We start from the raw sequence: 25561 nt of genomic DNA on the forward strand, positions 1-25561 counted from the left end.
CAACATTCTCCGCCCTCCTTCCAGTCTAATCGTTTGTTCTGATACTAGAGTAATCCAAAACTGAAATAATATACCAAATGTGGTCTCACCTGTGTCTTGTACAACTGCGACATAACACGCCAACTTCTGTACCCCGACCCCCGATAGTGAAAGCCAGAGCTTTCTTAACCTCCCTGTCCACCTCCAGGGATTCATGTACTCCTGAGTCCCTCTCAGCTCCGAGATCTAAAGCTCATGAATCACCACCCTCTTTGATGTCCTTATCTCGTGTGTCCTTTGTCCAGCTTCTTACTGCAGCCAGCCGGGAGTGGCTTTGGTTATGAACCTTAGCGGGAAATGTTGGTGCACCACTGTTAAACCTGTTAGCACATTGAGATGCCTATGGAATGCAATTTAAAGTAATTCTGAAACAGAAAACCTTAACCCCAGTGTGCTTTTCTTTCCAAAAAGAGTACAGAAGTTCTGGCAACACTAACAGGTTAGACAAGTTTTATGGAGAGAGAGAGAGAGAAAGAGATAATATTTCAGGTATGGACCTGGGAAAGAGCTGAATCTGTTTGATTTGCTGGGAGTTTCCAGCATTTTCCTTTTTCACTGTCAGAGATTTCCAGCATCTGTTGTATTTTCTTTAGATAGAGTGCAGACCCAGCCCTTGTAGCCCAACAAGCCTCACTGCCCCGCACCCCACCAATGTAACACTAGACTAATCTCAGGACAGTTTACAATGACCAATTAACCTACTAACTGGCATGTCTTTGGACTGTGGGAGGAAATCGGATCACCTGGAGGAAACCCACGTCGTCATACAAACTCTGTACAGTGTGCGCTGGAATTGAATTCGAAACTCCAGTGCCCCAAGTTGTAATAGCGTCACGGCCAACCAGTATGCTATCGTGGCTGGTTTTAATTTGCTGTAGAAAATAGAGCAGTACCTCACAGGGTAGGCTCTTCAGCCCATCATGTTGTACTGTACTAATTACGGGAATGACACCTGATCCCTTCTGTGGTACATGGTCCTTTTCCTCAAATTCTCTTGAGTTTCCTCATGCATCCACACAGAGAGAGAAAGCTCGCTCTTGGTAAGTAATACTGGATGTCACTGAGTTAAGTGACAGTGGAGTCGAAATTAGAATCTGGTAGAGACAGGATCAACTTGCATGTTAGGCAAGTAAATGCCGAGCCTGCACTCCATGTGTGTGACTATATTGGGATCACTATGGAGAGTACCCTTTCTACAGGGTGCATATGAAGATGTCATGTGTCTCCAAGCAGCTGCAAGTCTGTAGGAAGGTTGAGTGCTTTTCCCTAATTACTCTTTGCTTTCTGTCTTGACTTTAGCAGTGGCGGACAATGGGTCAGAGGAGAAGGTTGATGTGGGCCAGACCCCTCATGCTGAACTGACATTGTCAGGTGATGGGAGTGAAGACCAGGAAGCTGACGATGATGTCCAACCTAAAGCCCAGAATGGAAGCGGAGGTAGTTTGTGTCTTAGTATGATAGTAGGGTGGGGTGGGAGGAAGGAGGTGGTTGTTGATCTTACTGTAGTCCTCTTGGGTTTGAGGTCAATTTACATTAGCTCTGCCACTCTTTGGCCACCCCTATGCCTTGGAAGGGTTAGTACTGATGAGGTTGAGGTACTGCATCATTTTTTTGTGGGCCTAAAATTCTGACAGGATCCCAGTCTGTTAACCGGATTCTGCCATTGGTCTCCATTATGGTGTTGCTTCTAGTCTCTGGTGAGAGATCCAATCTCCAGCCATAGGCCAATGACTGAGTGTCAGACCTACCCATGAAGATTTCCACAGTTCACCAAGTTGTGGACTGACCATTTCTTTTGCCTGAATGCACAAGGCACTCAAAACTTGTTGAACACCCAATTTGTTCAAAGGCAGGCTATTCGGCCCACATGGACAGTGCCAGTGAAACACTTAGCTCTGTCTTGCATGTGTCAAGGTGAGTTAGCTGTTACACATTATTCTGAAGTTGATGAGATGTTTCAGGATTACAGGGAAAGTGTGGAGTTAGTTCTCAGGTAAACCATGGAGTTTAATGACCGACCAGCCTTGATGGACTGGGTGCCCTGCTCCCATTTGATTCCTACTGGGCTGTTCTTGCAAAAATAGTCTTCATTGCCCTTTTTAATAATTGTTGGCACTGATTTTAAAGTTGGTTTTATTGCAGTTCAGTGCAGTTTTTCCTATTTTATGGTACTCTGTTAACCATTGTATATTTAACAGAAGATTTAAGGATGTCTTCCAATGATATGCACAATGATGCCATTGTCTGTTGCCCAAGATAATTGACAAGTGGCCCTACACACACCCAAGAGACAGGCTTGCAGTACCAGCTTCTCCTTAAAGGGACAGTATGGTCACTGGGTGTGCAGCTGGTACAGACACTGCGGAGCTGCCCTTCAGTGGCATGTCCCGGAGCATTGGGGATCAAAGGTTCTGTGCAGACACAACCCCAGTTTAGAAGGACAAAGTCTATCGTTGCAGCATTCTGCCTTTTGGTTTCCAGTGTAACTGAACACATGCCCTGCTATCAGTGTCTCCGTTCTATTATTACTTTGGAAAAATGTGACTGATGCTGGGAGTTGGGGTGGACATTGCCCTCTCACTGAGGTGCAGCCTCTGCCTTTGATGTGGAAGAAATCAAAGACACGTTTATTGTCACGCAGAAGTACAGTGAAGACCGTGCAGCAGCATCAGAGGCACAACATTCACAAGCAAAAACATAAATTAAATATATATCATCCATAAAAGGCCTGCCCATTGTAAAGCAAATTGGCTAGACAGAGGTAGTGATTAAGGATCTGTTGGTTGGTTCAGGAATCAAATAGTTGAAGGGAAGTCACTGTTCTTCAACTTACTGATATGGCACTCCTGCCCAATGGCAGCAGCAAGAAGATGGTATGGCCTGATGATGGGCCTCTTTGGTGGTAATCACTGTCTTGTTGAGACAGTTCCTCATGTAGGTGGTGGGGATGGAAGTGCCTTTGATGTACTGGGCTGAACTTACTATATTCCTGTGCATTTGAACTGCCATATCAGACCACGATGCAGTAATTTAGGATGCTTTTACCAGTACAGCTCTAGATGTTTGCTGAAGTGTTTGTCGACATGCCGAACTTCCTTAACCTTCTAAGAAAGTAAAGACGCTGGTGCATCTTGCTTGTGACTACATCTCTGTGCTAGGTCAGTTGATATGTTAATACACCATTGTGCTGTTTGGGTAATCACCACTATCGGAGCGATTGATGCCTTCTGTGAAGTGACTGGCCAACATCTTTCTGCTAATCTCCACAGGTGACGAACCGGAGGTGATTGTGCCCATGGAGGGGAGAGCAACAGTTGTGCCAAGCAATCCTGAGGGTGATGACTTGTCCTCAGTAAAGTCCATGATGTCGACGGTGATGAGTGTGGGAAACCTGAGTGCGGAGGTGGGCAAGCCTGCGAGTGACAAGAGCCCCACGAAGATCGCTGCCTCTACACGGAAAATCAAGCAGGTAGGCAACTGCCCGAGCCCCCTCCGGGATTTTCACAGAGTCATGGAGAGAAGCAGCACGGAAACACCAGGCCTGTGCTGACCACCAACCATCCATTTACACTGATCCCACACTCCCCAACAACTCCCTCAAAATTCTGCCCCCTCACTGGGACAATTTACAGTCGACAGTTCACCTACCACCCACACTTCTTGGGATGAGGGAGCTCCTCATCTGACCAAATCACCGAATCTCACCCCATCTCACCAAGGCACCTGTGGTCACAGGGAGAACATGCAAACTCTAGAGTCAGGGTCAAGATTGAACCCTGGTCACTGGCACTTTGAGACAGTGATTCTGCCAGCTGCTTAACTTCTTCCTGGGCACATACCCACCATGGATGCAGTTTCCTTCCTGTCGGCTGAGGCTCTGGGGTTGGGGATTGGAAGCAGAAGGTCCCCAACACATCTGCAGAGGGGTGTGTACGATGCACAGCGGGCGAGGCAGCTACTGGGATACGTTGGTATGTATTACCTTCGGGCAGTTCAGTGTAAACAGTATGAGGGTCAGATCCTCTGAACTGTGTGTGTGGGTGGGTGGGTGAGTGGTTTGCACTGCCTTTCACGTGATGCACCCTGCATTGACAGCCCCACCTGCTCAGAAATGCAGAGCTCTTGTGGGCCGTTGCCAAGGACGTGCTACACACCGGCGTTTTATCCTGTGCAAGCTTTTAGTTTATTTTTAAAACTGTTGCGCTGGCTGGCTGGAGTGAGGACCTGCAGACCACCAGGAGCAGCTGTGTGCGCAGTAAACGTTTGTACTTTCCCCTGTAGCCCAGTTGTTTGGTTGACCTGCCCTGGGTTTGTGCTGTGTACTGGTATGGGACACAGCATTATCCCTGGTTAATAATAAACTGCAGAGTCAATATTCCCCAGGCCAGGCAGTCTGGCACAGTCACTCAGATCCTTGGTCCAAGGTTAAACAGCAGGAGGCGGGGCAAGGCTGCTGAGAGAACAGACGATGCACGGGGAGCAAGGGACGGAGAGGGGATAAATTGTCAAAACATGCAATTGTCAAATGGAAAGACAAATATTTAAAGTATCTGTGCTGCCTTTCTTAATGCCGGAATGCCACAGAACATTCCAAGGCCTTGGGGTCCCAGCAGTAATGTGAGAATTTCAGCAGCAAGATCCCATTCAAAGTGTGGTATCCCTTCACCCATTCCCAACACCACCAAGTGAACTCTGGGCAGGAAACAAGGCAAGCTCCTTGTCCAAAGAATACCAGGGGTTCACCTACTTCTTCCTATCAGAGTTCCCTATCCACCAGGCCACACTCACTTGCACTGTGTTAATCTGTCATTAAATGCAGCCTTTCGAACTCTTTGCAAGAGTGATTTTGTTCCAGCCGGTTATCCCTGTTTGAAAGGGATGGACAAGATGTACAAAATGAGCTGTTTCACTACATCCATATATTAGAATCACAAGTGTTGATTGATTGAATTATCGGGAGGAGTTCAATATTCTGGCTGTCATTTCCCTGGAGTGAAGAAGGTCATCACGAATGTTACCTTTGGTCCCCACCTGACACTCAGCTCTCACCTGGGCTCTAAGTAGCTGTTGGTGTGGAACAGCGGTCACACCCCAGTAGACTTCTTTGACAGGTGAGGGTGGCCGGCAGGTCTCGTACCCCGGTGAGATAGGGACATGCCTGTCCTAGCATGTGAAGTCAGCTCTAGCAGGCTGGGAGGATGAGATCGACGGTGAGATCCAGTGGCCAGGAAGGCCATTCTACAATACCCTGTGGAGAGCCAAGGGCATGACAAAGCACAGAAGAAGTCATGGTCATCCACTGATCTCAAGGAAGACCCCGGTCGTGATGACTACTCCAACCACTGGACCTGGGCTTCTGTGTAACTGTCCCAGTTTACACTTTAAAACGGTCCTGCACGGGTTTCCTGTCATCTTTAGATAACCACGAGTGGTACTGGTACTGTTCTCCTGTGTTCCGTATTTCAATTAATACGTAATTTGTTACTCAGTTAAACTGTAATTTTTTAAAAAAACATTTTTAACTATTCCCATGAAATTTGGGCTAATTGGGACAGCCACTTAATGTACTGGACGCGATGTATCTCAATTGACCAGAATCTGCTGTATATAAAATAGGAAAGTCATAGATAGATAGCTAGTGTCTGTTTCTCATGGTAGAGCTGTCTAAAGCTACAAGGCGTGCTGCAGGTGAGTGGAGAGAAGGTTAAAAGGAGTTCTGTGCGATGCATTTTTAAAATAACAGGTAGGGGAGGCAGGAACAGTAACGACATTTAAAAGGATTCTGGACAGAAAGCATAAAAGGGTGTGGATTTAATGCAGGCAAGTGTGATTGGTATGGATAGGCATAGATGTGTTGGGCTGAAGGGCCTCTATCAATGCTACACCACTCTGCCTTGATCAAACAGTCAGTCTCAGCCAGGCTTGTTGCAGGCTCTCTACCTGCTGTCTGATGGCAATGTTACTGGCAGTGGTGAGGCCCTGACGTGTCCTGGTGCACGCGGTGGGCAGGGCTTGGCTGCAGAACCAAAATCATGATTTAAGTCAGGTGGGGAATCAGCAGCCCTGGAGATGGCTCAGAGTTCAGTCCAGGAACTTGTCAAGGCTTTTCACCCTGCCGTGGGAATTCAGTTCCATTGTGATGGTCAAAAATGTCACTGGATTACATTATTCAATAAAAATATCATTTGTTTTTTAAATGGCTGCAATGGTTTGTGCAGAGGCCCAGCAAGAGTCACCGTCAAGCAGCATGGAAAGAGGCCTAAGTCTGTGCTGACCATCAAAATAACTCTACACTAACCCTATTTTATTTCCCTTGTGTTTCCCTCAGCCCCCCTTAACATCCACTCCCCAGATTCTACTCCTCACCGACACAAAGGGGCAATTTACCTCACATGTTCCATATTAGGGTTTTTCAAAAAATAACTACTGTGTCTTAAAATGTATTCAGCCCCCACATGTATTCTCACATTTTACTGTCTCACTTTCTAAATTTAAAATATATTATAGGATTTTTTTGAGCTAATCACGAAGTGTTGTGCATCATATCAAATCAAAAGAAAAAATCCAGAAGCCATTCAACGATTTATGAAAAATTAAAAACCAAATCTATGAGGCTGAGGAAGTATTTATCTCCTTTGTAATTACCATGCTAACGACCCTCAGGTACAACACTGTATATTATCTTACAACTCACCCAATTTGTTGATGTAGAAAATTGGAGCATCACCTGTTTTTAATAGATTCGTAAGAGTAAGTACCCCTTCTCTCTGTAAGGTCCAACAGACCAAACCAAAATGAAGACAAAAGAGCATTCAATGCATGTCAGGGGAAAGGATAATAGAGAAGCACAAATCTGAGGAAGGGTATAAGACCACCTGAAAGGCACTGAACATACCTCGGAGCTCAGTACAGTCCATTGTGAAAAACATGAAGCCACAGCCACACTGCCTAGGTCAGGCCATCCCTCTAAACTTAATCAGTGGAGAAGAATGGCAGTTGTAGAAAAGGCTGAGTGAGTTGCAGAAGCCAGTGGCTGCAACTGGAGATGAAGTTTGTGGCTGCACACTCTGTAAGGCCTTGTACATAAAGGATACTTATATGTGTGGCAAAGAAGAAGCCCTGGCTAAAAAATAAAACATAACCTTGCCCTTAAAAACTTTGCAAAGCATCACTTAGAAGATACTGAAAATATGTGGCAGAAGGTCTTGTGGGACTGAAGGGATTACTTTGCTAGAAGACAGCACAGACTTGGCAGAATGGCATCATCCTGTAATGATTCTGTTAAGAGAGAGAGTACATCAAATTACAGTCTCCCCTAAATGCAGCTATATCTGACAGATTTATTCAGCTTTCCCATATCTTCAACAAAATTGTCATTTACCACGGTGTGAGCAAATACCTTTAGCCCCGTTTCCGGCCATGCTGTCACTCCCCAGGCCACTCTGCCACCCTTATACAGTGCTGTATAAATGTCTTACACACACACACACAGACACAGACACACAGAGACACACACACACACACACACACACACCCCCACCACACACACACCACACACACAGATACGGACACACAGACACACACACACGCGCACATGCACACACACAAGCACACACACATACACACACACACACACACACACACATACACACAAGCACACACACACACATACACACACACACAGACACACACACACACACACACACCACACACACAGATACGGACACACACACGGACACACACATACACACAAGCACACAGACATACACGCACATAGACATGCACACATACAGACGCGCGCGCGCACACACACACAGCGTGAGAGTGCCCAAGACTTTTGCACAGTTCTGTAGGAGTTTTATGTATTACACAGTACCGCTGCTGCATGAAAGCAAATTTCACGACATAGGTGAGTGATGATAAAGTTGATGCTGATATGGGTCTGTGTTGTGGACTGGGAGTTGGAAGGGGGCAGGGAGAGGAGAGTCATGATTGGGAAAAGGGGAAGGGAGACATTCTGTAATGATGAATAAACCCATTGTTTGAATTCAGATAACCTTGCCTGGTGTCTCGGGTTAATGTGTTTGCACCCACGCCACTGCCCACCTCTGGGATTTCTTCTATGCCACATGTCCCACATCCATCCCGTGGCACTCCACCCTCACCATTCCCAATATCCTTTGTTCCCACTAGATTTACAAAGTCAGTCTCCACTCCATGTTCACAAATACAGTACTGTGGGGCATCTTTGGTACCCTGGCAATGTGTATGTGCCTAAGGCCTTTACACAGAACTCTATCTTGAGCAGTATGTTGATGGATAGACTGGGTTGGTTGAGGATCTGTATGAACGTGGCAGAATTCTTATGAGGCATTTCTAAAGCAAAACAATTAAAAACGTAAATTCTGTATGGTTGACTTTTGTAGCCAACATTACATTTGATCAGGGAATGAAAATATGAATTACTTTTCTGGCAAGCTCAAGGCAGAGTGATGCACACAGAACCCTGGAGATAAAAGGGTTTGGGTTTGAGTATTTACATAAAGACTCATTTACAAAGAAGCCAGATACCACAGTGCCCCTACGCTGCCTCTTTGAACAGCCAGTACAGACCAGATCGACTGATTGACCTTCTGTATTGCTTTTGTGATTTGGAATTCACTTGTTGATAGGATGTTGGAAACAGATTCGTCAGCAAGCTTAGGGATAAAAGAGAGACGGGGGCCACTGCAGATGCTGCAACGTGGAGCAACACAGAACTCGGCGGGTTGAGCATCGTCTCTGAGGGAGAGGAAAGGATTTGTCGATGTTTCAGGCTGAGACCTCACATTAGTCCTGATGTAGGTCTCAACTTGAAATGTCAGCAATTCTCTTCCCTTCTTCCCACTGATGCTGCTTGACCGGCTGAGTTCCTCCAGCAGGTTGCCTGTGGCAGCTGGGTGAATGTCAGAAAGGTCCAGTTCCCCATCCTGTTGCAATGTGTGGAGGATGCATCTGATTGGGGAATTCTACCTGGGGATCAGGTGGGAAAAGGGCATCACCTGTTGCATAGGGCTTTGTTTCTATCTAAAAATACACTCTGTTTGAAAAAGCCTTTACCAGCTCAGGAGGAAGCAGTTAGCTGTATCATGGGTCAATCATTGTCCCAGCACGTTGCGGGCACCTAACTGCTCAGGCCAACAGCTATCTTTTGCTTACTATTCAGAAGCTTTTTCTTTATAAGAAAGAGATCTCACTCACTTGTCATGAGAGTGAAGTTGTCAGAGGGCAACCCTTTATGGAAATCTTTTTCTTTCATGAGCTGTCTTCCAAACCAAGAGCTCCATGAGGAACTGTTCGAGGAGTGTAAGCTGCCTTGGGGAAGCAGCTGAGCATGTGAAGAACACTGTGTGTGACCAGCCCGCTTACACTTAATAGGGCTGCTCTCTGCTCTCTGTACCACTCCCTCCTGCTCACCTCTTCTTCTTCAATGTGTTTCTCAATTTTGTCATCCTACAGGAAACCAAAGAAGAGAAGTCTTCCTTCATCTGCCCATTATGTGGGAAGAACTGTGGGACCCAGCACCAGTTAACTATGCACATTCGACAGGTATGCTCTGACCATTTATCCTCTGTGTCCCTAGGGCCTTGGGCCTTTTGTACAGTCAATAGTCACCTTTGTAGGTTTGATGTGGTCTACATGCAGTGCCTAATGTTGCTCTAAATCCCACGTAAGTCCATGAACATGAGCATAGAAACATAGAAAACCTACAGCACAATTCAGGTCCTTCGACCCACAATGCTGTACTGAACATGTCCCTACCTTAGAACTACCTAGGCTTACCCACAACCCTCTATTTTTCTAAGCTCCATGTATCCATCCCTTAAAAGACGCTATCATTTCCGCCTCCACCACCGTTGCCAGCAGCCCATTCCACGCACTCACCACTCTCTGCGTAAAAAACGTACCCCTGACATCTCCTCTGTACCTGCTTCCAAGCACCTTAAAACTGTGCCCTCTCGTGTTAGCCATTTCAGCCCTGGGAAAAAGCCTCTGACTATTCACACGATCAATGCCTCTCATTATCTTATACACCTCTATAAGGTCACCTCTTATCTTCTGTCGCTCCAAGAAGAAAAGGCCGAGTTCACTCAACCTATTCTCATAAGGCATGCTCTCCAATCCAGGCAACATCCTTGTAAATCTCCTCTGCACCCTTTCTATGGTTTCCACATCCTTCCTGTAGTGAGGTGACCAGAACTGATCCAATGTGTACTCCAATGTGTTTAGTCACATCCTCAAAAAATTCAATCAGGCTCGTAAGGCATGACCTGCCTTTCACAAAGCCATGCTGACTATTCCTAATCAGATTATGCCTCTCCAAATGTTCATAAATCCTGCCTCTCAGGATCTTCTCCATCAACTTACCAACACTGAAGTAACACTCATAGGTCTATAATTTCCTGGGCTATCTCTACTCCCTTTCTTGAATAAGGGAACAACATCCACAACCCTCCAATCCTCCGGAACCTCTCCCGTCCTCATTGATGATGCAAAGATCATTGCCAGAGGCTCAGCAATCTCCTCCTTCCCCTCCCACAGTAGCCTGGGGTATATTGCGTCCAGTCCTGGTGACTTATCCAACTTGATTCTTTCCAGGGATATGGAGAGAAGGCAGGAACAGGGTACTGACTGTGGATGATCAGCCATGATCACAGTGCACGGTGGTGCTGGCTCGAGGGGCTGAATGGCCTACTCCTGAACCTATTGTCTATTGTCAAAAGCTCCAGCACATCCTCTTTCTTAATATCCACATTCTCAAGCTTTTCAGTCCGCTGTAAGTCATCCCTACGATTGCCGAGATCGTCATGAGCACTTGCAGCAGATTCCCCATCCCTCTGCATTAGACTCTCATTATTTTGACAGTGCATGTAACGACCATGTTGTTGACATGTTTCACAACATAATTAAATTGTACATGCCATGAGATCAATAGAAGCAGACCTTCAAACTACAGACTCTTCTCATATTCATTTGATCTGTGACCTTATTCTATAATCTTACAATGCACGAGAGCCATCAATGCTATATAAAGTCTCATATAAAGTATTCTCATTCTCTGTATACAGAGTGATCGGGCTGAGGAATTCACATTGTGATACAGTGCCTTGTTTAAAGTATTGAGCTCCAACACTTTGCTCACATAAATGAGTATTAGAATCAGGGATTTTGATCAATTTAACTGAGAATTTTTCTTTGTCAATCACATACTCTTTTTTTTCCCCAAGTAGAGCCCAAAAAAAAACGGGGAAAATTGTAAAGCTTGCAAAACCTAAAGTTCAAAAACGGAAATGTCAGCAGTTCAAAAGTATTCATCCCCCTAAGTCATTGGGTATCTTTAAAGTGGAGGCTGATAGGTTCTTGAAGATTAAGGGTGTCAAAGGTTATGGGAAGAAGGCAGGAGAATGTGTTTGAGAAGAATAAGAAATCAGCCATGACAGAATGGTGCAGGACCATTGACACCCTGAGCCAATAGGCTGGTCCTGGACTTATTTCCTGGCATAGTTTACATATTACTATTTAATTATTTATGGTGCAACTGTAACGAAAGCCAATTTCTCTCAGGATCAATAAGGTATGACTATGACTATGAGACTCGATGGACTGAATGGCCTTGTTCTGCTCCTTTTGTCTTATGGTCTTACTGAAGTTAAAACACCATCCTGATGGAGTGACCCATCCCCTTTTGATCCCCAACCTCGGGAAGAAGTGTGCTCATTCACCCCAATTTTCTGCCCCATATAATTTGATATACTTCTATACGTAAGTGTACCCCTCAGTCTCCTATGCTCCACGGAAAGAAGTCTTTGCCTGTGGAACCTCTCCCAACAATGGGTCCTACATGTAAACAAGTGCATGAGATTCACACAATTTTAAATTCTGGCGATTTTGTGTAACCTGTGTTCTCAGAAACCCAACGTCCATGTTGTTACACAGCAAATCTAGTAAGCTGCTCACCGCAGGCAGTGACACACTAAATATGCGTGCAGTAGGATGAAGAGAAGGTTTGGAGCTGAGTTAAGCTGTTTAACTTTTACCAAGTGCAGCTAAGGTTTACAAGGAGTGAGGCATTTCCATTCAGTGTTTGCTTCTGATGCTTTCATCGAAGCTTCTTTTATTCAGACGTTCTTCCCCTTCCTTCTACGCAACTTTGACATTGGGGTCCAGCTCTGCTAGCTCAACAGAGTGTGGGAGGAGTGTGTCCTTCTGCAGACACCAGTTACACCGAGTCTGCAGCAATTCACTTGGATCTTACAACAGGATTGTACAGTAACCGGCCATTCAGCCTATCAGTCAGTACAGGGACAGGCCATTCAGCCCATCAGTACAGTACAGCAACAGGCCATTCAGCCCGTCAGAATTGTACAGGGACAGGCCATTCAGCCTACCAGTACAATGCAGCAACAGGCCATTCAGCCCATCAGTACTGCACAGGGACAGGCCATTCAGCCATCAGTACTGTACAGTAACAGGCCATTCAGCCCATCAGGACTGTACAGGGACAGGCCATTCAGCCCGTCAGGACTGTACAGGGACAGACCATTCAGCCATCAGTACTGTACAGTAACAGGCCATTCAGCCCATCAGCACAGTATAGTGACAGGCCATTCAGCCCTTGAGTACTGTACAGTAACAGGCCATTCAGCCCATCAGGACTGTACAGGGACAGGCCATTCAGCCATCAGTACTGTACAAAACATGATGCCAAATTAAACTGAGTCTCATCTCTCTGGAAATGATCCATATCCCACCATTCTCTGCATACTCCATCTAAAAGCCTCTTGAGTGCCATTCCCAGAGGCCTACTTTCTCAATGCATGGTGCTGACGTGACCCAGTCACTCTCAGATCATTAAAGTGGAAAGAATACAGAGAAGATTTGCAAGGGTGTTGCCATGGTTTAGGGGCCTGGTTTATGGAGAGGTTGACCAGGATCTTATTCACTGGAGCTTTGGAGACTAAGGGTGTGACCTTCTGGAGGTGTGTAAGATCATGAAGGATATTGATAGGGTGAACACATACAGTCTTTCTCCCAGGAAAGGGGAGTGAAAAATTAGAAGGCGTAGGTTTTGGGGGGGGGGGGGGGGCAATTTACAAAGAACCCGAGTGTTAATTTCTTCCTGCAGAGGATGATACATACAAGGATTGAGCTGTGAGAGGAAGCGTTTGACACAGGTTTATGGATAGGAAAGGTCTGGAGAGATAGAGGCTCCATGTGGACAAGTAGGACTAGCCCGCTGGGCACCATGTTTAATTGGAGTAAATGTCTTTACAGCACAACACAGACAATGGAGCGAACAACCATTCCTGCAGCATCTGCGGCAAATCTCTGAGCTCAGCCAGTTCACTAGACCGTCACATGCTGGTCCATTCTGGGGAGCGGCCCTACACCTGCTCGATCTGCCAGCAAGCCTTCACCACCAATGGTAACATGCACAGGTGAGTCTTGTGGTGAGCGTGTGATCTCTCTCAGGGCAGATGGTATCACTGTCAGAAACTGGACAAAATGGCAGGAATCTGGAGCAGGTGAGCATCTCGTTGCTGGAACCCGTGATGGTGATGGTGGTCCTCCTTCGCTGATTTGTCTAGCATCCATGTTTAGTGCTTCAGAAATCAGACATCCTGAAAGTGTAGGTACAATTGTATTGTTTACGAAGCACTTGAGTAGATACAGGGAGGGGTGAGGGTGGGGCTTAAAGGGATATGGGTCAAAAGCAACTGCTGGGCACCATGGACTGGTTATCTATCCTCTCCCAGCCTCTTACTTCATCTCCTCTCCTCCATCCACTCACATTCCCTCTACCTGGTCTCACCTATCACCTGCCAACTTGTTCTCCCTCCCCTCACCCCCACCTTCCCATTCTGGTTCCTCCTCCTCCTCCTTTTTCTTCCCCCATCCTTTCCAATCCTGATGAAGGGTCTTGGTCCAAATCATGGACTGTTTATTCCCCTCCATAGATGCTGCCTGACCCGCTGAGTTCCTCCAGCATTTTGTGTGTTTTGCTGAAGATTTCCAGCACCTGTAGAATCCCTTGTGTTTATGTCTTGCTTGGGGTTGGCTGCAGTGGGGTCAGATTTGGGGATTCTCACTGCCTCAGTTCCAGTAACTCTTACCTCCAGTGTTCACCACACCTCCCCCCCACTTCCTTTCCCTTAACCATCCTACTTTTGTCCCCAACCTCTTCTTCCCCCGCCCCCCGCCCGCTCCCATCTGCCCACTGGCTCTGTCCTCCCCTCTCTCTGTCTGCTCCTGGTTCCACATGCCTTTCACCTCCCCAGTTTATCACCTTCAGGCATCAGCTGTGGAGAGTCAACGTTTCTGGTTGAACCTCTGTCTGGATCCAGTAGTCTCTGTGTCTCCATGATCACCTCCCTCTACTCACCGCTGACAGCTAATGTGTTCCTGTTAATCGCCCTCCAATCTCACGCACCCTTCCCCCAACCTGCTTTGCTTCTTTCTTTTGCCTCTTTCCATCTATCATGTCTCAATTCCAGCAGGCTGGATCTGTCCCTCCTTCACCCCTCCCCCTTCAGTCCATCAATCACTTCCGGCTGCTCTCCCAGCACACCTCAGCTGCCCAGTACTGACTACTCACGCCAGCACTCTCAGTCCTGACGTGTCATTTCAACCTAAAACATAGACAATTCTGCTCCTCTTGCAGACTCCGCTCGAGGAAAGTCCTTCCTGTCCAACCTCTCTCTATAACTCAATCCTTTATGTTTTGGCAACATCCTCATAAATCTTTTCTGTAATTCTTCTTCCCCTCTGCCATCCGATTCCCAAATGGACATTGAACCCGTGAGCACTACCTCACTTTTTTAATATACAGTATATTACTCCTATTTTTGCACAACTTTTAATCTATTTAATATAAGTATACTGTAATTTATTTTTTTATTTTTCTTTTCTATGCTATGTATTACATTGAACTGCTGCTGCTAAGTTAACAAATTTCATGACGCATGCCGGTTCTGATTCTGACAGCACAGTGGCCACAGTTGAACACCATACTCCAAATCTGTCCTCACCAACATCTTGTACAATTGCAGCATAACCCTGCTAACTTCTGGACTCAGTGCCCTGACTGATGAAGGCTAGAGACCTGAAGAAGGGTCTTGGCCCGAAATGTTGACCGTTTATTCATTTCCATAGATGCTGCCTGACCTGCTGAGTTCCTCCAGCATTTTATGTGTGCAGTGTACCAAAGTCTTCTTTGCCAGCTGTCTATTTGTGACTATTTTCATGGACCTGAACTCGAAGCTGTTTGTCCTACGACGTTGCCCAGGACCCGAGCTAGACTTTCCAGTCTGCAACACCTCGCATCTATCTGCATTAAACTCCATTTGCCATTCCACAGCCCACTTACTCAACTGATCAAAGCTCCCCCATCATTTTTGACGACCTTCTTCACTTTCAGTGGCATCTGCAGCAGTGTGGTCTATCCAGCAGTGATATGTAATTGAGTTGATTGTCACCTGCACTGTCCGTGTGTGCACAGGTGCAATGAAAAACACACTTGCAGCACCATCACAGACACAGAGCATCAGATAAGCAGCAGTGACAAGAATAATACAAATTAAAAATAAATTATGCACAATTTTTGCAAGAAAGTATCATGAATAGAATAGATAAACAACATCCATAAACAATGTGCAGATGTCACTCCACTCTTCAAGAAGGGAGAGAGGCAGAGGAAAGGAAATTACTGGCCAGTTAGTCTGACCTCGGTGGTTGGGAGGATGTTGGAGTTGATTGTTAAGGATGATGTCTCAGGGTACTTGGAGGCACAGGATGCAATAGGCTGCAGTCAGCATGGTTTCCTCAAAGGAAAATCTTGCTGACAAACCTGTTGGAATTATTTAAAGGAATAGCAAGCAGGGTAGACAAAGGAGAATCAGTTAATGTACTTGGATTTTCTGAAACCTTTGACAAGGTGCTGCACATGAGGCTGCTTAACAAGCTACAAGCCCGTGGTAAAACAGGAGAGGTTCCAGCATGGATAAAGCAGTGGCTGATTGGTAGGAGGCAAAGGGAGCCTTCTCTATTTGATTGCCAGTTACTAGTGGTCTGCTTTGAGACCGATTCTTTTTACATTATATGTCAATGATTTGGATGATGGAATTGATGGCTTTGGTGCAAAGTTTGCAGATGATATGAGGATAGGTGGAGGGGCAGGTAGTTTGAACTAGAGAGGCTACAGAAGGACTTAGACAAAGAAGGGGCAGATGGAAGACAGTGTCGGGGAGTGTATGGTCATGCACTTTGGTCGAAGAAATGAAAGGATTGACTATTTTCTAAATGGAGAAAATAGCCAAAAATCTGAAGTCCAAAGGGACTTGGGAGTCCTTGTGTAGGATTCCCTGAAGGTTAATTTGCAGGTTGAGTCTGCGGTAAGGAAGGCAAATGCAATGTTAGTATTCATTTCAAGAGGACTAGAATATAAAAACAAGGATGTAATGTTGAGACTTTATAAAGCACTGGTGAGGCCTCACTTGGAGTATTGTGAGCAGGTTTGGGCCCTTTATATGAGAAAGGATGTGCTGAAACTGGAGAGGGTTCAAAGGAGGTTGATGAAAATGATTCCAGGATTGAACAGTTTGTCATATGAAGAGCATTTGATGACTCTGGGCCTGTATTCACTAGAAATCAGAAGAATGAGGGGTGACCTCATTGAAACCTATCAAATGGTGAAAGGCCTTGATAGCGTGGATGTGGAGAGGATGTTTCCTATGTTGGTAGTGTCTTAAGACCAGAGGACACAACCTCAGAATAGAGGCAACACACATCTATGTCAGAACGAAGGGTCTCGGCCTGAAACGTCGACTGTACCTCTTCCTAGAGATGCTGCCTGGCCTGTTGCGTTCACCAGCAACTTTGATGTGTGTTGATTGAATTTCCAGCATCTGCAGAATTCATGTTGTTTGCGTCTCAGAATAGAGGGGTGTCCTTTTAGAACAGAGATGAGGAGGAATTTCTTTAGCCAGAGAGTGGTGAATCTGTGGAATTCTTTCCCACAGGCAGCTGTGGAGGCCAAGTCTTTATGTATATTTAAGACAGAGGTTGATAAATTTTTGATTGATCAGGGCATAAAGAGATATGGGGAGAAGGCAGGAGATTGGGGCTGAGAGGAAAATTGGATCAGCCATGATGAAATGGTGGAGCAGACTTGATGGCCAGAGGTCTAATTCTGCTCCGATATCGTATGGTCTTATTTTAGTGCAAAGTGCTCAATGTGGTCTCAGTGTTGCTAAGCTGTAGTGATTAGGGTTGTGCAGTTTGGTGAGGGGGGTGGTGGTATGGGTCTGTACCTCCTACTCCATGGTAACTGAGATGGTCTGGAGGGTGGGGAGTCTTGATGATTGATGTTTCTTTCTTGAATGGTGGGGAGGGATGTATCCTGCCCGAGATGTCTCGTACGGAGTTCCCTGCTCTCCACAACTTGTCCTTCTGCACACTTGAATTGTACCAGACAACGATGTAGAGAAAGTTCAGCAGCTGCTTTTAACTTTAACTCCAGCGTAAGTGGGTTATGGTTTCTTCAGAATGTCTGACTCTGCTGTACTCCCTGTGCACTGCAGTCACAAATCAGCCTAAAGTTTGAGCTTAGGTTGTGACAGAACCACAACTTTCGGTCTCCAAAGTGAAAGTGTTACCAACTGAACCACAGCTTGCACACATCCTGTTAACATTTTGCACTCACGGTTATTTCGCTACCTCACTGTAAGAGTCAGGTGGACATAGCAAAGGCAGCAGTTAGAAATGTGTGCAGAACTCTTTCCTCGAAACCCTTGCCCATTTCATGGGGAGTAGCTCCATTGCCCTGCCCTTTCTCCAATGCTTACGGGGCAGGGCAGGGGAGTTGTTATTCCCAGAAGTGCCTCTGTGCTCGGAGATTTACTGCACTGAATAAAATAGTAGCATTCACAGAGGAAGCTATAACAAATGCAGGAATTGAGACAATGCCGCTTACAAAATCAACATTGACACAACTTGCACAAGTGCAGACACAGGACACCATTTCCCCCTCCCTCTGGGGGTGGTGGGGGGGGAGGGAGGGCTGGTAGTTTTGGTTTTGTGGAAGTGTCTGAATTCTTGTGAGTTGGGGAGCTGATAGGCCCCAGGCTCTGCTGACCACAGGCTGCTTTCCTGGTTACTTCTGCACAGTGGCCAGAGGAAACAGATGTTTCCACACACGGAGCTGAAGATGATGATATTGCCGCTGAAGTGATAAGTAGTGAGCACCTTAGACGTGTGATTTGCTTTTCAAGTATTCCTTTATGCGTTAGAGCTCTGCCAGCAAGGCGTCCATTGGCCGTCCCTCATTGCCCTCTCGAATGTGATGATGAACTGTTGCCGTGAACCGCGGTAGCCTGAATGCGTTGCCAGGCTGTTTCAGGATCCTGAGGGACAGGAGAGAGGTCCCTTCCTTTGCACACATCAGACATTGTGCCAGGCACATGGATGGGAAAGGTTGAGAGGCACGCCGGCCAATCACAGGCAAATGGGATTAGCCGATTTGGCATGGATGTAATGGGCAAGAGGACTGTTTCTATGCTGCGTAACTTGTTTACTCTAATGTCCTCGTCTCAGTCAGGATACCTGGTCTCTGCAGCTCAGTCTGCCTATAATTCAGAGTCAGTGGTACCAACTCAGTCCCACCTGACCTCCAGAGTACCAAAACCCACTGACTTTGGTCTTGAGTTTATCCAGTACATTCATGGCCCCCAGGGTAGAGGCTTTATCATTACAGAGACGGGACCTGTTTGATCCACCTCTGAACAGTATCCTAGCATCAACAGACTGAACGGTGAAAAGAATCAAGCCCTTCCCTGTGTGCTCCTCCTTATTGAGATGCCTGTCCTCTCCTGTCCAGGTCCAACCAATGGCCATGGAGTGAGGAATACCAGCGGCGTTCCCCGGATCACGAGTAAAACCCACCCCTGTTCCCTTAGGAATATCACCATGGTTCACAGCTCAGTGTCTGGAGAAGGAACACAAAAATAAGCTTTTAAAAATTAGGAAATAAAAATGACATGGGAACTTTCACATCCTGCTTTGACTTTCGGAGAGACAGAAACAGTTGCTTGGGTAACGGAAACCTCAGCAAAGAGTCCCTGATTAAAACCATCCCCACTTTAATCCTTGTTGAGTATTTAGATTCTTTGCCATCTGTTGGGCAAACACTTTCTGCTGGAGAGCAGGGAATGCTGGGAGCTGTGAAGGAGTGCAGTCCACCATCCTGCCCTGGCTGGGAATGGCTGTCCTCGCCTGGGCTGGCATACCTGGTGAGATAAGCTGCGGATGCTGGAATCTGGCCCACGTGATTGTAGCCCACTGTCCACTGCCTGAAGCAAAAATGAATTCAGCAGAAGTGGAGTGGGAGAATACACACCCACCATTCTTCTCCTGGTGATAGGGGGCATGGTGGGGGCTCTGGAAATGGGTCTCCTCTCTCACTCCTATGGCCCCCTGTCCTGGGAGCCATTGTGAGAATGCCTGTGAACTCTAGTTTTAGACTCCCCTCGTCTGGGGGTGGAGGAAACTCAGACAATTTGTGTTGCGTTTTCCTCTTGAGTTTTTTTTATACCTCTCTAAGGTCACCTTTAGTCTCCTCTGCTTCTGGGAAAACAGAACCAGCCTACCTAATGTCTTCTCATAGCTCAAGTTCCCTCTTCAACTGGATCCTTGACTTCCTCATCGGGAGACCACAGTCGTTACAGATCAGAATAGCATCTGCTGAATGCATGGTGTCATAACAGCAACCTTGCACTGAACGTCAGTAAGTCCAAGGAATTGATTGTGGACTTCAGGAGAGAAGCACATGCCAGTCTTCATTGAGGGATCAGTGGACAAGGTGAGCAGTTTCAAGTTCCTGGGTCCCAACATCCCTGAAGATTTATTTTGGGCCCAATATATTAATGTAATTACAAAGAAGGCACGACAGTGACTATATTTCATTAAGAGTTGAAGAGACTTGGTGTGTTACCAAAAACTCGCAAATTTCTACGATGTACCATGGAGAGCAGGTTGCTTCACTGTCTGATAAGGAGAGGCCACTGTAGGGGATCAGAAAAATCTGCAGAAATTTGCAAACTCAACCAGTTCCATCATGGACACTAGCCTCCCCAACATCAACGACATCTTCAAAAGGTAATGCTTCAAAAAGGTGGCATCTGTCATTAAGACTCTCATCACCCAGGACATACCCTCTTCTCATCAAACACGACGTATCCTCTTCCCTCTTCTCATCACCCAGGATATGTCCTCTTCTCATCACCCAGGACATGTCCTGTACTCATCACCCAGGAAATACCCTCTTCTCATCACCCAGGACATGTCCTCTTCTCATCACCCAAGACATGTCCTCTTCTCATCACCCAGGAAATACCCTCTTCTCATCACCCACGACATACCCTCTTCTCATCACCCAGGGCATACCCTCTTCTCATCACCCAGCATGTCCTTTTCTCATCACCCAGGACCGGTCCTTTTATCATCACCCAGGACCTGTCCTTTTCTCATCACCCAGGACCTGTCCTTTTCTCATCACCCAGGGCATGTCCTCTTCTCATCACCCAGGACATGTCCTCTACTCATCACCCAGGAAATACCCTCTTCTCATCACCCAGGACATGTCCTCTTCTCATCACCCAGGGCATGTCCTCTTCTCATCACCCAGGACATATCCTGTTCTCATCACTCAGGACATGTCCTCTTCTCATCACCCAGGACATGTCCTTTTCTCATCACCCAGGGCATGTCCTCTACTCATAACCCAGGACATATCCTCTTTGCTCTTCTCATCTCCCAGGACATGTCCTCTTCTCATCACTCAGGACTTGTCCTCTTCTCATCACCCAGGACATGTCCTCTTCTCATCACCCAGGACATATCCTCTTCTCATCACCTAGGACATATCCTCTTCTCATCACCCAGGACATATCCTCTTCTCATCACTCAGGACATGTCCTCTACTCATCACCCAGGAAATACCCTCTTCTCATCACCCAGGGCATGTCCTCTACTCATCACCCAGGACATATCCTTTTCATCACCCAGGACATGTTCTGTTCTCATCACCCAGGGCATGTCCTCTTCTTATCACCCAGGAAATACCCTCTTCTCATCACCCAGGACATACCCTCTTATCACCCAGGACATATCCTCTTCTCATCACTCAGGACATGTCCTCTTCTCATCACCCAGGACATATCCTCTTCTCATCACCCAGGACATATCCTCTTCTCATCACCCAGGACATATCCTCCTCTCATCACCCAGGACATGTCCTCTTCTCATTGCTACCTTCAGGGAGGAGGTTCAGGAGCCTGAAGACACACACTCAGCGATTCGGGAAGAGCTTCTTTCCCTCCACTATCAGATTTCTGAGTGGACAACGAACCCATGTACACTAGCTCACTATGTTTTGTGTTTTCTGATCTTGTTTAGCACTATCTATTTAATTATACACGCACGCACACGCACACACACCTTCTTCTAATATCTTACTGTAAGTGGCAGTGTTTATCGTTATGTATCATGACATATTGCCACAAGACAACAAATTTCATGACGTAAGCCAGTGATATTAATTCTGATTCTGAAGATTTCCAATGCCAGCAACATCTGAGTGAATCTTTTCAACACTTTTTCTAGCTTAATCCCATCGGATTCAGGTAGTGAGAGTGTGGAAAAGGTTCACAGCTGTACACAGTACTCCAATACAGCCTGCCAAAGTCTTGTACAGTTGCAGCTCCTGCACTTAGTACCCCAACTCACAAAGACCAGTGTGTCTTCTTCGCCATTCTGTTTCATTGTATCACCACTTTCAGGGAACAATGTACTTGTACCCCTGAATCTTTCTGTTCAGCAACACTCCTAAGGGCCATGCCCTTTGGTGTCTATGTTCTGTCCTGGTTTAACTTCCCAAAATTCATCACCTTGTACTTGTCTGAGTTAGATTTCACCGGCCATTCCTTTGCCCCTAAATATAGCACAGAATAAACACTTGGACAATCAGCAATGTTTCCTCCTCAAATACTGCAAAATGAGCTGAATAAAACGGTATTTGGAGTGCAACTTGCATCCAGCCGTCGCAGCCAGATGCTTCTGTCTGGGTGGATAAACTATTTGAGACTGGCTGGTGTTTAAAGACATTTATATTTCTGCTGTGTTTCTCAAGTTTGCACTCTGTTGTGACTTGTCAATTATTACCACATCGACCAGATGGGTTGAACCATCCCTGGAGGTGAAGTGATGCGGCAAGGCCAGTATAAAGGGATGTGGGATGTAGTTATTACGTTCCATGTTGTGTGGACATCAGGAAGATTGCATGATAGGGACGATTGATTTATCTTTTGTTCAATTTCAGCAACCTCATAAAACCTCAGCCTTGTTTTCAGGTTGCTGCGTGCCTCTCTTTGTCACCTGCACCCCTCCCAGATCTCTGCATACCTCCAGTTCTGACCTCTCGACTACTCCCAGATTTCATCACTCTATCTTTGATGGGCATGCATTCCACTGGGAACTTCACTGTCTACTCCCTAGTCTCTTCTCCATGTTTCAGAATGCAACTGAAACTTTAATTCCCTGACACCTGTCCTATGTGGCTCTGGGAGGCTTGTTTGATAGAGCTGCCTGTTTTTGGTCTGATAAGAGCGCTATGGAAATATAAGTAGTTGTTTTTCAAAGAGGCATACCCCGGTTCTGGGTTAGCTTCAAGTAAGAGAATCTCACTGACTCTCTGGGTCACATTCCTTTGCTGTTGAGTACAAAGGTCCACAGTGCCGAGGTGTGAGAATCACCCGGAGAATTATTGCCTGACCAAGCAGCTCTGTGTTTAGGAGGTGCCGCAACAGAGAGTTACACAGCTGCCCTACCCATCTGTGTGCTTGTGGGCCTAACCAAAGCTTCCACTTTTCTCGCTGCTTTAATGAAAGTACTATCTATTTCAAGTATTTAGAGTCTATTTAATCAGTCTATTTCAAATATCTTGTCGGGTACTTATCAGCTGGGTAGCCATGGTCCACCTCTTGTCCCACTGCTGCAGATTGCAGTGGTCCTGACACTGTCATTGGTAACTCATGCTGTAAGAATGTGAATGGAAGCATTTCTTTCCTAAACAGCCTCCCATCTTCTGATGGGCCCAGCAGTTAGTCCATCACAGTGAAGTAGGCCAGCCCCTCCCAGTATCCCACTGAGGTGCCAGGTTACGGTGTGTTACAGGCACTATAAAAATGCAAATAGTTTTTGTTGGAGAAGTCGGACTCCAGTTTGAGCAGTGTTATGGTCTAACTTTCCTTTACTCAATGACAGGAAGTGGATACCACAGGCAGGCCCACATTTACCGCCCACTTCTAATTGCCAAAGTGGCTTGCTGAGCCATTTCAGTGGGCAATTACGAGCCGGTTGGCCATATTCCTGTGTGCCTACAGTTGGACTAGAAAGGACAGTGGTCTTCTTTCCCTAAAAACTTTGGTTTGGAAGTCACTTGCTGAGTAAACCATATTAATTTGCTGAATTTTAATAAACCTCTGGCCATGGTGGGATTTGAACTCCTGTCATCAGCCCAGATTTGCGGATGTTAGTCCAGGGATGCAAGTTTTAGAGAGGGGGGACTTTCTTTATCAGCCAGAAGTATTTATGTTGCGTATTTAGCTTGCAAGTGTACACTTTGTGATTCACAGGGCTGTTCCCAATCAAACTTCGTCTCAAACTAGGGCCAAGTGTCAAAATCTAGGTCAGAAAAAGAAGGAGATTTTAACAATCAAATTAAAGACGGCAGGAGAGGCAGAAATGTCTGGAGAGAGAATTTAGTATGCTGGTAGCTAAAGGCAGAACCATTAAACTAGGGAGCATTTCAGGCATTTTTAATAATGAGGCAGCTTTGTTCGTTTTCCTTATTCCCTTCTACACTAGCAGTCAACAGCCGACTTGCCAGCAAGCTTTAGTTACTGAGTGCGCTGTTCAGTCCTTACTTACCACCTGAGTCTTGACGGACTGCACAACAGTCACAGTAACTCTTTTCTTCAGAATGTTATTTTACTGATACCTTGTGCTGTGTGTGCCCATTGGTGCTGTGAGTGCCCGTTGGTGCATGTGTCTGTTGGTGCTGCGTGTGCCCGTTGGTGCTGTGTGTGCCCGTAGGTGCTGCGTGTGCCCATTGGTGCATGTGTCTGTTGGTGCTGTGAGTGCCCGTAGGTGCTGTGTGTGCCCGTTGGTGCTGCGAGTGCCCATTGGTGCTGCGAGTGCCCATCGGTGCTGTGTGTTGCACTGTTGGTGCTGCGTTTGCCCGTTGGTACTGTGTGTGCCTGTTGGTGCTGTGTGTGTCTGTTGGTGCTGCATTTGCCCGTTGGTGCTGTGTGTGCCCGTTGGTGCTGCGAGTGCCTGTAGGTGCTGCGTTTGCCCGTTGGTGCTGCGTGTGCCCGTTGGTGCTGTGTGTTGCCCGTTGGTGCTGTGTGTGTCTGTTGGTGCTGCGTGTGCCCGTTGGTGCTGCGAGTGCCTGTAGGTGCTGCGTTTGCCCGTTGGTGCTGCGTGTGCCCGTTGGTGCTGCGTGTGCCCGTTGGTGCTGTGTGTTGCCCGTTGGTGCTGTGTGTGTCTGTTGGTGCTGCGTGTGCCCGTAGGTGCTGTGTGTTGCCCGTTGGTGCTGTGTGTTGCCCGTTGGTGCTGTGTGTGTCTGTTGGTGCTGCGTGTGCCCGTTGGTGCTGTGTGTGTCCGTTGGTGCTGTGTGTGCCCGTTGGTGCATGTGTCTGTTGGTGCTGCATGTGCCCGTTGGTGCTGTGTGTGCCCGTAGGTGCTGCGTGTGCCCATTGGTGCTGTGTGTGCCCGTAGGTGCTGTGTGTGCCTGTTGGTGCTGTGTGTGTCTGTAGGTGCTGCCTGTTGCCCGTTGGTGCTGTGAGTGCCCGTAGGTGCTGTGTGTGCCCGTTGGTGCTGCGAGTGCCCATTGGTGCTGCGAGTGCCCATTGGTGCTGTGTGTTGCACTGTTGGTGCTGCGTTTGCCCATTGGTGCTGTGTGTGTCTGTTGGTGCTGTGTGTGCCCGTTGGTGCTGCGTTTGCCCGTTGGTGCTGTGTGTGCCCGTTGGTGCTGCGAGTGCCTGTAGGTGCTGCGTGTGCCCGTTGGTGCTACGTGTGCCCGTTGGTGCTGCCTGTTGCCCGTTGGTGCTGTGAGTGCCCGTAGGTGCTGTGTGTGCCCGTTGGTGCTGCGAGTGCCCATTGGTGCTGCGAGTGCCCATTGGTGCTGTGTGTTGCACTGTTGGTGCTGCGTTTGCCCATTGGTGCTGTGTGTGTCTGTTGGTGCTGTGTGTGCCCGTTGGTGCTGCGTTTGCCCGTTGGTGCTGTGTGTGCCCGTTGGTGCTGCGAGTGCCTGTAGGTGCTGCGTGTGCCCGTTGGTGCTGCGTGTGCCCGTTGGTGCTGTGTGTTGCCTGTTGGTGCATGTGTCTGTTGGTGCTGCGTGTGCCCGTTGGTGCTGTGTGTGCCCGTAGGT

The 25561-nt window shown here is 47.0% G+C and overlaps 1 protein-coding gene across 9 annotated transcripts in view; it reads left to right on the forward strand.

Moving 5' to 3' along the window:
• Window positions 1–25561, forward strand: part of LOC140212661 (ras-responsive element-binding protein 1-like) — a 259910-nt gene that overhangs the window by 156746 nt on the left and 77603 nt on the right. For 5 of the 9 annotated variants that reach the window (XM_072283753.1, XM_072283757.1, XM_072283761.1 and 2 more), the window contains 4 exons: window positions 1339–1476; window positions 3309–3508; window positions 9538–9627; window positions 13354–13517. In XM_072283753.1, coding sequence (XP_072139854.1) covers window positions 1339–1476; window positions 3309–3508; window positions 9538–9627; window positions 13354–13517 — 592 coding nt within the window. The remainder of the gene's footprint in view (window positions 1–1338; window positions 1477–3308; window positions 3509–9537; window positions 9628–13353; window positions 13518–25561) is intronic. The other 4 variants (XM_072283759.1, XM_072283760.1, XM_072283758.1 and 1 more) reach the window with 1 other exon arrangement.

The sequence above is a fragment of the Mobula birostris genome, chromosome 19, assembly GCF_030028105.1.
Source record: "Mobula birostris isolate sMobBir1 chromosome 19, sMobBir1.hap1, whole genome shotgun sequence".
NCBI lineage: Eukaryota > Metazoa > Chordata > Chondrichthyes > Myliobatiformes > Myliobatidae > Mobula > Mobula birostris.